Genomic DNA, 13,368 nt, shown 5'->3' with positions numbered 1-13,368 from the left:
AGAGCAAGAGTAAATTCCAAAAAGAATGTAAAATGAAGGGAGTGAACTTACCCAAACAAACAAAGCATCAATTCCATGGCACTGCTCACTCACGGGCTCTGCTCTGTCCCCCCGCCCATTTCTCGCCTCGCGTCTGTCTCTTACTTGGCTACTCCACGTGTCCCCACCCACTCCCCAATTCCCGTTCACACTGCCACAACTTTTATAATATAATAGATTACTGTACAACTTTTTTATAATCGATTAAAAAATGTTATATGTTTTTTTAATATTTTTTTAACTGTGATGTACCTTTTAAAATTATTGTTAAATTTGATATTATCATTATTAACTTTTAATCTATTAATGATTTTAAAACTATATCATAATTGGAAGGACACCAAAATAACACTAAAAAAACACTTAACATTTTTTAATTAAATATTATAACAGTAAAAATTATTTATTAAATATTTAATTAATATTTTAATACTCTCCACGTGTAAATTTAAATTTTTTTGTAATATGTTATGTCTAAGATGAAATAAAATTTGAATTTAAGATATTTGACTCAAATAACATATTAAATAATTGCTTATTTTAAAAAATTAAACTGATAAAAAAATAAATATAATCATTTAACAAATACCATCAATACTTTATTATTGATTGTTTTGTGTCATTTGACTCATTCAATCGTGGGTGATCTTCTCAATTGGGAGGATAGTTTTGAAATAAATGGTATTTTTATTTTATTTGGGATATCGCACACTTAATAGGTTTAATTTGCACCATTTACTTGAAACGAAGGTGTTATAAAAAAAAAAACTATTCACCAATACCTGTAGTTTTTTTTTTTTAAGGGTTTCAAATTTAATTTAATTTTCTCTCTTTCTCACAAAATACTAAAAATCTATTTTTTTAATTTTATTTTAAAAAATACAGTATACATGTTGTATTTTTAAATCAACCGTTATATTATTTAGCGTTTTTCGGTGACCTTTTTAAGGAAAAGGAATAGAAAAGTAAGCAGAGGGAGCTAGGAGAAGCCTCTCTCTCCTCTATAAAAACCCCAAGCGCCTGAGCCAGCCATCACTCACTCACGCATTACTCGCACATTTAAAACCCTCAACGGAGCCTGTCAACTCTCACTCCCAGTCTCAGAGGCAGTCAGAGAGACACAGAGACGATGGTGAGCGACCGGAAGGCGTCGGAGGAGGCTAAGGTTGCTGCGGCGGAGAACAGCACCATGAGTGGGCCACTCGTGGGGACGACGAGGCCGTCTGAGACGAAGGGATCGCCGGTGCGCCGGAAATCTGACTTGGCCCACCTCGTTTTGAGGCTTCTGTGCATGGCGACCTCCGTGATCGCCCTGTCGTTCATGGTCACGGCCAGGGAGGCTAGCACTGTCTCCATCTACGGCTTCCAGCTTCCCGTTTACTCCAAGTGGTCTTACTCGCGCTCCTTCGAGTAAGCCTCCCTCCCTGAGAGAAGTTTCCTGTATGCGCTTCTGGGTCTTATTTCTTGACGCTCTTGTTTGGTAGCTGAGAAAGGTCAGGAAAATGAGGGAAATGGATTCCGATGGACTCCAGCTTCTTTTTTTTTTTTTTTTCTTTTTCTTTAAGCTCCTTTCTGGTTTGGCCCCAGCATTGATTTATTTTTTATTTTACCATATTTTCTTTTCTTCTTTTGTAAAAGTAAGTAACCATTTTTTTTTTTAATTCTTTTTTGCATACAAATTGGGTGATGGGCGGAGGGTTTCTTTCATTGGGTTCCAAGTGATGCAAATTATTTATATATTTTTAAATAATGTTTTGCTAGAACGTCTTTTGGATTTTGTTTTTCCCACTCCACTAAGTATTTTACTTCTCACCAAAAAAAAATTGACCGGAGAGAGCAGGTCCTTGTCTTGGTTGGTTTGTTGGGTTGAAAACCCATGTTGACATAATTGCTTTATGTCTGGCGCTTCTGATGCAACAACAAATTTGGGGAATTCTCTCTCTAATATTCATGGCATCTGAATGAACAGAATCAGACCCGTGAATGATTTTTGTTTTGTTTGTTTTCCCACTCTTCTTCATTTTTTTATTTATGTATTTGTCTCTTTATAGATCTCTTTGGGCTGGGATTTCATTAAATTTTCCATTTTGTCCCCTACTTCATGGATAGCTTTTTCACTCTTCACTAAACAAAACGATTAAACTTCAGAAATGTAAATTTGAGTTTTAGACCCTAATAGCGTTGAGGCTGTGTATGAGTTAGATTGAATTAGGTAGAGTCCATCAAACAGGTGTGATTCCTGTAGTGAGAAGTATCTCAAAACAAATGTGCAGCTTTTTTTAGTTGATGTTGCGTCTAAAGCAATAAAGGGTTTATAGGCGTGATTTGTATGACCAAAAGTTGTTAAGATAGCTCTATGAATTTGTGGTGGGCAGGTATCTCGTTGGAGTTTCGGCTGCCGTTGCCGCTCACTCCCTGCTGCAACTCCTCATTAGCGGGTCAAGGCTGCTGAGAAAGTCCCCAGTGATCCCCTCAAGAAATCATGCGTGGCTTATATTTGCTGGGGATCAGGTAATGGATTTGCTAGCATTAATTCTCTCATAAAGCAGCAGTTACAAGATACACATTTTGTTCACGTGCATTTTTAGTTCTCTTTGATGCCACAATATATCTTTTTCATCTTACTGAGGTCGTACACGTATAAGATTGCAAGAACTATAATGTTAGACGCAAATACCCTCATACTTGGCATGTGTTAATTACATATTAAGAGGAAGTTGAAGATGTGTAGAAAAGAAAAGCTCAAGCAATGAACCATCAATTCTTTCCTTATAATTATTAGTGAAAAACTAGTTGAGCAAGTTATGTTTTTGCTTGTCGGTCGGCTAAAACGGAGGTCACTAGTTTTAATCTCTCTTTACCCGAGTACATGTTATTTTGGGCGGGGGATTTCGTAACATTCCTAATTGGCTGTATTGGGAGGACAGTTCATAATTTTCAGAGTAATTCTCTAGAGTATACAAATCCATAACTCACAGATTCCTAATCTTTCCAAGCTGTAAATGCCAAACAGCGAAAGATTTTAATTAATCGACTCAAAATCGATGTAGTTTTCCTGGCAGTGGAAGCAGGATAGATGTTTCTGAAAGTTTATAATTTGCAGATTCTGGAAACATAGAGATGCTTAGTTACTTGAAAATATTGTTCTTCCTGTGTAGCATTTATCTTACTCACAAGTCACAAGATAGACATTGAAATAATCATAAATCATGCTGTATTACTGTACAGTCATTTGACAATTTCAGAAAACAGAATTGCTGCATACATGTTAAACTTATTGGTCTTTTTACCAAGTAGAAAGAGCCAAATTCTTGTTGAAGAAAATCCTGTTCATCCTTTTCAGAATTTGGCATTCACTTTCAGTTCATTGCTGCCGTGTAAGGGCCTGATTAGTTTTAAGTGGCAGGTATTTGCATATGCATTGATGAGCGCTGGGTCGGCTGCGTCGGGGGTGACCAACTTGAACCGCACCGGAATCCGACATACAGCTCTACCGAACTTTTGCAAGCCATTACAAAGCTTCTGCGACCATGTTGCCATCTCAATAGCCTTCACTTTCTTCAGCTGCATCCTGCTTGCCACATCTGCTGTCCAGGATGTAATTTGGCTGTCCAAGAACTGAATCTTCTCCACATACTTGATGTTGTTTTGCACCCTCTATAAATATTATGACTTCTAGAAAAATACTATCTGCATACTTTGGTTTCTACGAAAATGATCAATGTTTCTGTATTTTGAAAACTACTTTACTCGAGGGCAGCTATGTAAGAAAGGAGATGGCTTCTCAGCACTTCAGTGATGGGAATTAATGTGCCTAACTATTGGTCATTTGAGAGCCTGCCTATAGAAAGGCTTCTGCTAATGTAATTTGTATGCCATGGGACGACTCTTGTTTATGACGGCGTTAATATGTCAAAATAGGTGTGCAAATCTTACTATATTTCAAACAATATCATGATCTGTCTCCAACCCATTTAAGTTGCTAGCGCATACTTTTGACCAATTGGCAATGAACATAAAATTAGGGGACTTATTTTATTAAACGGGTAAGAGCTTTCAATTCTAATTCGTTAATTTTATATTGAGTTTATAAATCGTGTTAAAAATTGTAAATTTTTTTATGTTGTATATTGAGTTCGGAACGTATTGAGACATATGTATAAGATTTTAATTTTGTATTTTGGGTGATTTTGAATTTTGTTATTTAAAAAATTGTTAACGCTAAGGAGTAAAGGAAAAAGAAAAAGAAAAAATTGTAATTTATATTAGCATTTGAATGCAAGTCGCATCCAATGTATTGCACACCAATAAAAGTACAGGCTATTTGAAATTTCAGCCCATCCTCTTTGTTTTAATCAACGTTTGGAGCAAAATAGTCAAAAAGATTAGTTGAATATTTAATTTGCTGCCTGGACAAAGTACAGCAAAAAAGTAAAAAAGCACAACTACAAATGAGAAAAGAGTTGGGCAGAGAAAAAACTAAAGCACCAGTCAGAGTCAGAGAGCAACTTAGGCAAATTATTTGCCTCCATGAAACCAGAAAAAAAAAAAATGTTGTTTAATGCCCATTCATGTGTAGCATCATTCACGAATGGTGGCACTTTCGAAAAAGTGGAAGCATTTGGGGAAGTGAGAGCCTCCCCTGAAGCCTCTGAACTCTGAAGGAGTATATTTGTCAATGAGTGCACTGAACTATATTTTGCTTCAGAGTTCACTGCTGACCAAGTTTTGTCTAATCCAGCATCGACTGCCGCTCTGGCTGTTACTGCTTCAGTGAGCATGTGAATATCTCTAGACTAAAATGTTTATATTAGCTGAATTTAGTTAATTAAGATTGTTGATTTTTCACAAATACATTTGGAATACCAAAGCATAATACATCATTTCTTTAATATTTTCTCTTTTATCTCCCTCTCCAAGAGCTTATATTCACAAGAATGTAATAGAAAAAGAAGGAAAAATAATATTTAAAAGAAAGTAGGGAAAATAAAAGATCATCAATTAGAGTTTGTATTAAAAAATGAGTAGGTAAATTAAATGAGAGTGTTTTTAATTAGATATTTTATATCTTATTGCTAGAGATGTTAAAAACGCAATTAAGATTTTGGTAAAATCACAATTTGGCATTTAGAATTGTAGTTTAACCTTTAAAGGTGTGTGTTTCTAAAAGCGCACCAAATATTGTTATTTTGTAATTGCAAAGTAAAGTTAACGGGTTTAAAGCTACACGAGATCTAATTTCAGCAAAAATTAGCGGGGTTCTTGTTAGAGTTTTTAAGTGAAATTATATATACTGTGCTGAAATACCACCAAACTTAAAAAGCTTGAGTTTGGAGTCTTTCAATAAAACCATAATATATTATGTTGGGATACTACTTAACTCAAAAACTCAAGTTTATGAATTTGGAGACAACTATATTTTATTAATCACTTATACTTGTAATATCTTTTCAATTTGAGCTTAATCCTTTTTAATTCACATGGGTTTACTCAACCATGCATATATATGCTGAAGTTTCTCCTAGTAGATTAAAGTGATCGTTTCAATGATCATGACAAGAACATGTCTGATTCATGCAACCAATAGGTTAGCTCAACAACAAACTAGATAGTCAATGTACACAAAAACTTTGATCCAACGTTCGATCTATGTGGATCGATTGATCGATGATAGTTATGCATCAATCGTTTGAAGTGGGATCGATTGATCGTTGACACTTGTACATCGATCGTTCAAGTATCAAAATTTATTTTGTTAAAACAATTTTAATATAATTTATGGAGCATGAGAAGTGTACTTGTCAGTGGATGTTTCATATTGAGAAAATATAAAGAAGGAGAAAATACATTTTACCCCCTTAAACTATCCACCCATTTGCATTTTGATCTCCAATGTTTAAAAAGTGACACTTGACCCCCCAAACTTTCAAATTGTTGCAATTCAACCGCTTTTGACTTTTTTTTTTCCCAAAATGCCCCCATGCCAAGTTAAAAAAAAAAAATTTTTTTTTTTTTTTTTTTTAAATTTAAAAATTAAGGGGTGACTGGCCAAGTTGGGCCTAGGGTTGGCTTCGGCCACCCTAAACCCCTCCTCTTGAAACCCTAAGCCCCCCCCCAGAGCGCCACAGCCTCAGGGGAGGAGGGATGCCCGTTGCCTGCATCCCTCCTCCGCTCGATCTCTCTGCTCCGGGTGCTAGTATTTTACTTGATGCCTCTAGTCCCGGTGCCCCCTCTCTTCCCCTCCCCTCCCCGCCTCTCCTTTCCCCCTTTGCTTTTTCTCCGTTTTTGCCTCTAGTTTTGCTGTTCCCCTGGCCGCTCTCTTCCTTGCCATCTCCATTTGCAGCGCTCCCTGTTTGGGTTGGAATGGGTTGGGCGCTGGATTGGCTTGCCTTTGCCCGATCCTCTGTCCTTCGCCTGGCTTTCCCTGATGCCCATCCTACCTTTTGCACGAGTTCCGTCGATCCAGCTGGGTTTATTTTCGTTTCTCCCTAATTGTGCTTCTTTGCTTTCGTTCTTTGATTTTGCTTCTTTGCTTTCCGGTTTTGTTTTTAGGCTTGTTTCTGTCTTTGGTGTTTTCTGTTTTGTTGTGCTTGTGTTCTCTCTCGGTGGGTACTGCTTTTGGGGGTTTTCACTCAAACTCTCCCCTCCTTGTTTGTTTGTGTGTGCCGCTGATTTCCTCCGCACCCGCTTCGCTGCTCACCGCTCGTTGTCAAGTCTTTTCATGCGCCCCTCCTACGCCAAGCTTTTTGTGCCACCTTCCACTGTGGTTTTCGGCCAGCTTGCGATCGGCCTCCTTTCAGCTGCCATGACCCGCTTTGTGTGTTTTTCGTGTTTATTTCTCTATATTGTTGTTTTTTCTATTTTGTATTTCCTTAGAGTTCCCCTGTATTTTGTTTTCTTTGTTGTAATTTCTTTTCCTGCATTTGTTTTGTTGTTCCCTTTATTTTTCTGTATGGTTGTTCTTTTTGCTTGTAATAAGGCACTCTTCTCCTGCTTTGTTGCGCCCGGTTGCTGCCCGTTATTACTGGTCCAAATCCTTAGGTTGTGGATGTGAACTTTATCCTGACTTTCGGGTTGAGGAGGATAAGTATCAGCTTGAGGGTTTTGCTCTTAAGGCCGAGGAATAAGCGTTACCTATGCATTAGATGGTGTCTGTTCGATGCAGATCTGATTCTTAAACCTAATGATTAGTCATAAGTTAGCGGATGCTTTTGTTATGGTTGATTTGGTCTGTTGTTGATGACTGTATCTATAGCTTCGGCTATGATTTATTTCGGAGCTTTTTGCTCTATTTGTAAGAGCTTTATGCTTGCGACTTTTATCAATGAATGAGTATGTATGTTTCCCTTCAACAAAAAAAAAAAAAAAAAAAAAAAAAAAAATAGGAGGTTCATTTATTTACATGGAAAGCTCATTTGCCTCTTTGGCTCTTTGAAAAAGATTAGTATGCTTCAATTAATGTTTGGCTATGTGAGATTTAATAGAATCTAATGTGGGTACCACAATCTCATTAATGACAAGAAGGTTACAACACAAATCAATTACGAAAAGGATCCAAAGGATACCATAAACTTCAATATTCATTTATTGCTCACTTACTCATCACAAAGAGCTTCAAGCCTATAAATTACGATCTTTTGAGATCAAGTTCTAAATCAAAGAAAACTTCTAAGTGATCAGGAAGAGATAGTAGAGATCGAGCTAGCTAATAGATCAAGCGAATGAGGAGTTTCTCAGTGATGATGGTGCTTGCATTGATGCTTGTGCTGGTTGCAGCACAAGCTGCTCACTATTGTGCGCAAGAACCTTCTTCATCTGCACCTTCCCCTTCAACCCCTTCTACCCTTTCCCCGCAGGATGGAGATGCCGGCGATTGTGATAAAAGCTGCGCTGATAAGTGCCACATTGAGAAATGTATCCCAAAGCATTACAAGATCTGTATAGCCCTTTGCAAGCTACACTGCGAGCACCCTCTCTCGTACGACATCTACCATTGTACCTCTGCTTGTGCTGCCTCAATGTCCGCCACCAAGTTAGGCTCAGGTACATGTTAAAGAAGAAAGAAAAACGTACTACTACTTAGTTTTATGTTTCATTTTTAGTCGTGTGCATGGAATATATACTAATGTGTGTTTTTAATCAAGTGGCAGATGAAGATAAAGTGAAGGGAGATTATGTGGATATCTGCTACAATAACTGCAAGAAGAATGTGTAGCTTATGCTATAAAATTATAAATGTACTAGTAATAAGGCAAAGAGAAATGAGATGCATCTAAAATAAAAAACTTATTGATGCATCTAGCTCCTAGGATGCTTTGAATATTAAGAGATTGGAGTCTTATTTTATTTTCCCATGTTGTCTTTGGTTATTTAGTTCCCAAGAAAACCTGTTAGCCCGAGGGCAAGAATTGTCGAAATATGTTCCATTTTCCAAACTTCATAAGATGACATGCATTCGGATATTATGAACCAATATCGATCTAGGTGAGTTTTAGAATTTTGTGTGACTAACAAACAATTAAATCAATCCCAAAATATTAAGGAAAAAAACAAAATAAACATGCATGCATATGAATGGTGCTGGGGCTATATATATTGATATTATAAATATTTTTAATTCATAGCATAATAAAATAAATTCGGTACCTCTCATGCACTAAACTTGGATCTAGATCGAATTGTTCCATGTGCTTTGTCTCTTGAATCTCAAACAATTTCTTTCTCTGGTGGCCGGTGAAGCACGCTACTAAAGCGATGCCTACAGTAATAACAATTTAAGAGTCTTACACACGCTCAGGAAAACAAGACAGAGAGATTTTCTAACTCCATCACTGCAAGTGTTTTTCTATGTACACAGTAAAAAATTTTGTTTCCTAAACACTTTTTGAGAAATGCTACAACATCTATCTTGGTCATTCTTTCTTCCTTCTTCATACTTTTTATTTTTTTCTTTAAAAAAATCAGCCATTAGATTTGTATGACCTATCTAAGTGAAGGTATGTCTAATAGTTGATTTTAAAAAGAGAGGATGAAAGAAAGACTGGAGTATATGCTCTAGCATTTCTCACACACACACACACACACACACACATATATATATATATATATATATATATATATATATATTTTACACACACTGCTTTGCCACTCTCTTCATAACAAATTGCCTAATAATGTGGTTTTTGATACAATTTTAGTTAAAAAATAACTTCTACAAAGATTTGGTATAAACTAGGTTATTTGTGCCATTCAATAAGAGAATAAAACATCGGCAGCTTGGAACATAAAAATTGAAAAAGACGAAAACACTAGATTATTTGTTATTCTCTTTGTTAGGAAATTAATCCTATTTCCCAAGACCCGTAAGATGCGAAAAATAAGAAGAATGCGGAATAACAAAGATAAGCAATCACATACGACACAAAGATTTAAGTGGTTCGGCTTAACAAGCCTACATCCACTGACGGAGACAACCCGGAGAAAATTCACTATCAAAAGATGGAGTACAAAAATAGTAGAAAGAAAATCACTCAGATTCCAAAGCCCCAATACACCCAAATCTCACTATCACACAAGAGAGATTATTCCTAAAAAAGAATACAAAAGACAGATGTACAAACTCTTCTTTTGTTGGAACAGATGGCGGCTGATCTCTATTTTCTTCTCTCACTCTGCAGCACCCTTTTTCTTCTAATCACTTGTTTTTGGCTTCTCCAAAAACCACCAAGAAGAAAACACCCTTGTTGCCTTTGTACCTCCTCTCAAATTCTCTCTTTTTTCTCCTCCCTTTGGTGCTTCACGTTTTTGGCACACACAAATTCACTTTGTGCTTTGTTCCTTATATAGAAGCTTAACTCTCCTTTTACATGTTGGTCTAGGACTTTTACTATAAGTCAAACAAGGAGTCCAATTACACATAGGAGGACTCCAAAACCCATATGTAAAGGAGTAAACCAGTTGAACCAAGAACCTCTCCTACTTGAAGAAGGAGACAAACCATTGGGTCCCACCATGACTTTTAATTCAAGTCATACTTAACAATCTCCATCTTGACTTGAATCCCATCAAGTCTACCAAAACGTGTCTCCTCCAGATGTCTCTGCCTCAGCCCCCAAGGGCAATCACACTCCACAAGTGCCACTCAAGTCCAAGTGCCTCTTGAACTTGAGCATAGGACCTGATTTAGACATTACACCATGCCTCCTTATCTGTCCCGTCGACCGTACAGCTTTTTCCGATGACTCTTTCTTCCTATAGACCCATATGCATTCTTTAGCCTTATTTCCCTTGGGTAATTCTGCCGATTCCCAAGCTTTACCTCTCCGTAGTGACTCCACCTCTTTCGGCATACCATCTTGAACAGATGATGGATCTCCACTACTAGCTGTCAGAGCAAAAGAAACCATGTTATCAAAGCCATACCTCTTTGTTGCTTTTCGATCACGTTTCTCTTTGCCTCTTGCTAAAGAATAAGACTTTTCCCGGTGCTGTAAGTCTCTTGAAGATTCTCTGTCATCATATTCATCCGTGAGTGAACACTGTTCATCAAGCTCCACCTCCACGAATTGTTTCTCTTTCTGAACTGTACTTTCAGAAAGCTCATCTAAGTTAACAAACTCAGACTTCTTCGGTTCCTGCTCTGTAACTTCAGGTTTTGCACTTGACCCATCCTTATACATAGCACACTCATTAAAAGTCACATTCCAACTTCTAATAATCTTTCGATTTTGATCATCCCAAAATCGATAACCGAATGCCTCATCTCCATATCCAATGAAAAAACACTTACTAGATTTACCATCTAGTTTACTCATAGCATCAGACTCAACATGGACATACAAAGCACAACCAAAAACTTTCAGATGTGAAAGATTTACCTCTTTTCCACTCCAGACTTCTTCCGGTAGTCTATGGCTCAGGGGAACGGAAGGCCCCCTATTTATCAGATATGCAGCAGTGCTTATTGCATCAACCCAGAAAGTCTTTGGTAACCCAGCATGCAATCTCATACTCCTGGCATGCTCATTGAGAGTCTTGTTCATGCACTCAGCCACGCCATTCTGCTGCGGCATTCTTGGGATAGTTTTCTCTATTCTAATCCCATTCACTGCGCAAAACTGTTTAAACCCCCTATCTTCGTATTCTCCTTCATTGTCTGATCTCAAACGCTTAAGATTCAAGCCCGTTTCAGTCTCAACCATGGCCTTCCATTTTTTAAAAGTCTCAAATACATCAGATTTACTTTTCAAGAAATAAACCCATACCTTCCTGCTTGAGTCATCAATAAATGTGATGTAATACCGCGAGCCTCCAAGAGATGCCACTGGTGCGGGACCCCACAAATCCGTGTGTACCAGCTCCAGCTTTCCAAGCTTAGGTGCTTTGCCAACTTCCGCGAAACTCACCTTCTTCTGTTTTCCTAGGATGCAACCTTCACACAAATTAGACTCAACTGACTTTAACCCTGGTAGTTTCCCTTTTGACATAAGTACCTTCATCTCTTTCTCGCTCATGTGCCCAAGCCTTAGGTGCCATAGTTTTGAGTCAGCAGTCGTATCTACAACAGCATCTGTATCCTTGCTGTTCGTGGTCATATAGAGAGTACCTGTCTTATGACCACGAGCTAAAATCCTAGCTCCCTTGCTGACCTTCCACTTTCCACCGTGGAAATGAATTGAATGCCCTTCCTCATCAAGCTGTCCCACTGAAATCAGATTCTTTTTCAGCTCCGGAACATGCCTGACCTTCTGCAGCTTCCATACCGAGTCACTGTGAATTCTAATGCGAACATCGCCTAGGCCCACAACATCCAGCGCCGTTCCGTCAGCCAAATACACCTTCCCGAAATCTCCACCAACATAGTTCTCGAAAATTTCTCGGATCGCTGTTGTATGAAAAGATACTCCTGAGTCTAAGACCCAAGAATCAAGGGGACTATCAACAGATAGAAGTAGGGCATCATATACTTCTTCTGTCACTACGTTTGCATAATCATTCTCAGTCTCCTTCCGCAGTTCCCTGCAATTCTTCTTGTAGTGGCCAGTCTTGCCACAGTTCCAACACTCAGGTTGTTGGCCGAATCTGAGTTTGCTTCTCCCTTTTCTGGAATTTGATCTGCCTTGACCATAGTTTCTATCTTGTCCTCCGCCCCGAGTCTCGAGGTTTAAAGCAGCACCAGAACAAGAGGCTTCACCTGCATCTTTTCTTCGAACCTCTTCACTGAGAATCAAATCCCTGACGTCTTCATAGCTTAGTTTAATCTTTCTTATAGAGTTACTCACAGCCATCCTCACTGCTTCCCAGCTATTGGGCAAAGATGCCAAGACGATCAACGCGCGAACCTCATCATCAAAATTAATTTCCACCGAGGATAATTGATTTGTGATGGTGTTGAACTCATTGAGATGATGTGCCACCGAAGCTCTTTCCGCCATCTTTAGGTTGAACAATTTCTTCATCAGATGCACCTTGTTGTTAGCCGAAGGCTTTTCATACATGCTTGACAAAGCCTTCATTAGACCTGCTGTGGTCTTCTCCTTTACAAAGTTGTGTGCAATTGATTTTGACAATGATAACCTGATAACTGCTAGGGCTTTACGATCAAGCAGAGCCCACTCGGTATCATACATGTCGTCGGGTTGTTCTTCCAAAAGAGGTTGATGAAGATCCTTCCTATAAAGAATATCTTCAATCTGTATATTCCAAAACCCAAAATCTTTGCCGTCGAATTTCTCGATTCCCATATTTCCTTCTTCACTTGCCATCGCTCCCACTCGAACCAACAGCTTTGATACCAGTTGTTAGGAAATTAATCCTATTTCCCGAGACCCGTAAGATGCGAAAAATAAGAAGAATGCAGAATAACAAAGATAAGCAATTACATACGACACAAAAATTTAAGTGGTTCGGCTTAACAAGCCTACATCTACTGACAGAGACGACTCGGAGAAAATTCACTATCAAAAGATGAAGTACAAAAATAGTAGAAAGAAAATCACTCAGATCCCAAAGCCCCAATACACCCAAATCTCACTATCACACAAGAGAGATTATTCCTAAAAAAGAATACAAAAGACAGATATACAAACTCTTCTTTTGTTGGAACAGATGGCGGCTGATCTCTATTTTCTTCTCTCACTCTGCAACACCCTTTTTCTTCTAATCACTTGTTTTTGGCTCCTCCAAAAACCACCAAGAAGAAAACACCCTTGCTGCCTTTGTACCTCCTCTCAAATTCTCTCTTTTTTCTCCTCCCTTTGGTGCTTCACGTTTTTGGCACACACAAATTCACTTTGTGCGTTGTTCCTTATATAGAAGCTTAACTCTCCT

The 13,368-nt window shown here is 38.1% G+C and overlaps 1 protein-coding gene across 1 annotated transcript; it reads left to right on the top strand.

Moving 5' to 3' along the window:
- Positions 1-996: 996 nt before the first annotated feature.
- LOC132186929 (CASP-like protein 3A1) lies at positions 997-3,994 on the top strand. The gene is made up of 3 exons (XM_059601050.2): positions 997-1,449; positions 2,415-2,550; positions 3,446-3,994. The coding sequence occupies exons 1-3, from the start codon at positions 1,169-1,171 to the stop codon at positions 3,659-3,661; spliced, it is 633 nt and encodes a 210-aa protein (XP_059457033.1). The 5' UTR covers positions 997-1,168; the 3' UTR covers positions 3,662-3,994.
- The last annotated feature ends 9,374 nt before the right edge of the window (positions 3,995-13,368 follow it).

The sequence above is a fragment of the Corylus avellana genome, chromosome 6, assembly GCF_965113065.1.
Source record: "Corylus avellana chromosome 6, dhCorAvel1.hap1.2, whole genome shotgun sequence".
NCBI lineage: Eukaryota > Viridiplantae > Streptophyta > Magnoliopsida > Fagales > Betulaceae > Corylus > Corylus avellana.
Note: the sequence above shows the minus strand (reverse complement) of the source record. Positions and strands in the feature narration are given on the sequence as shown.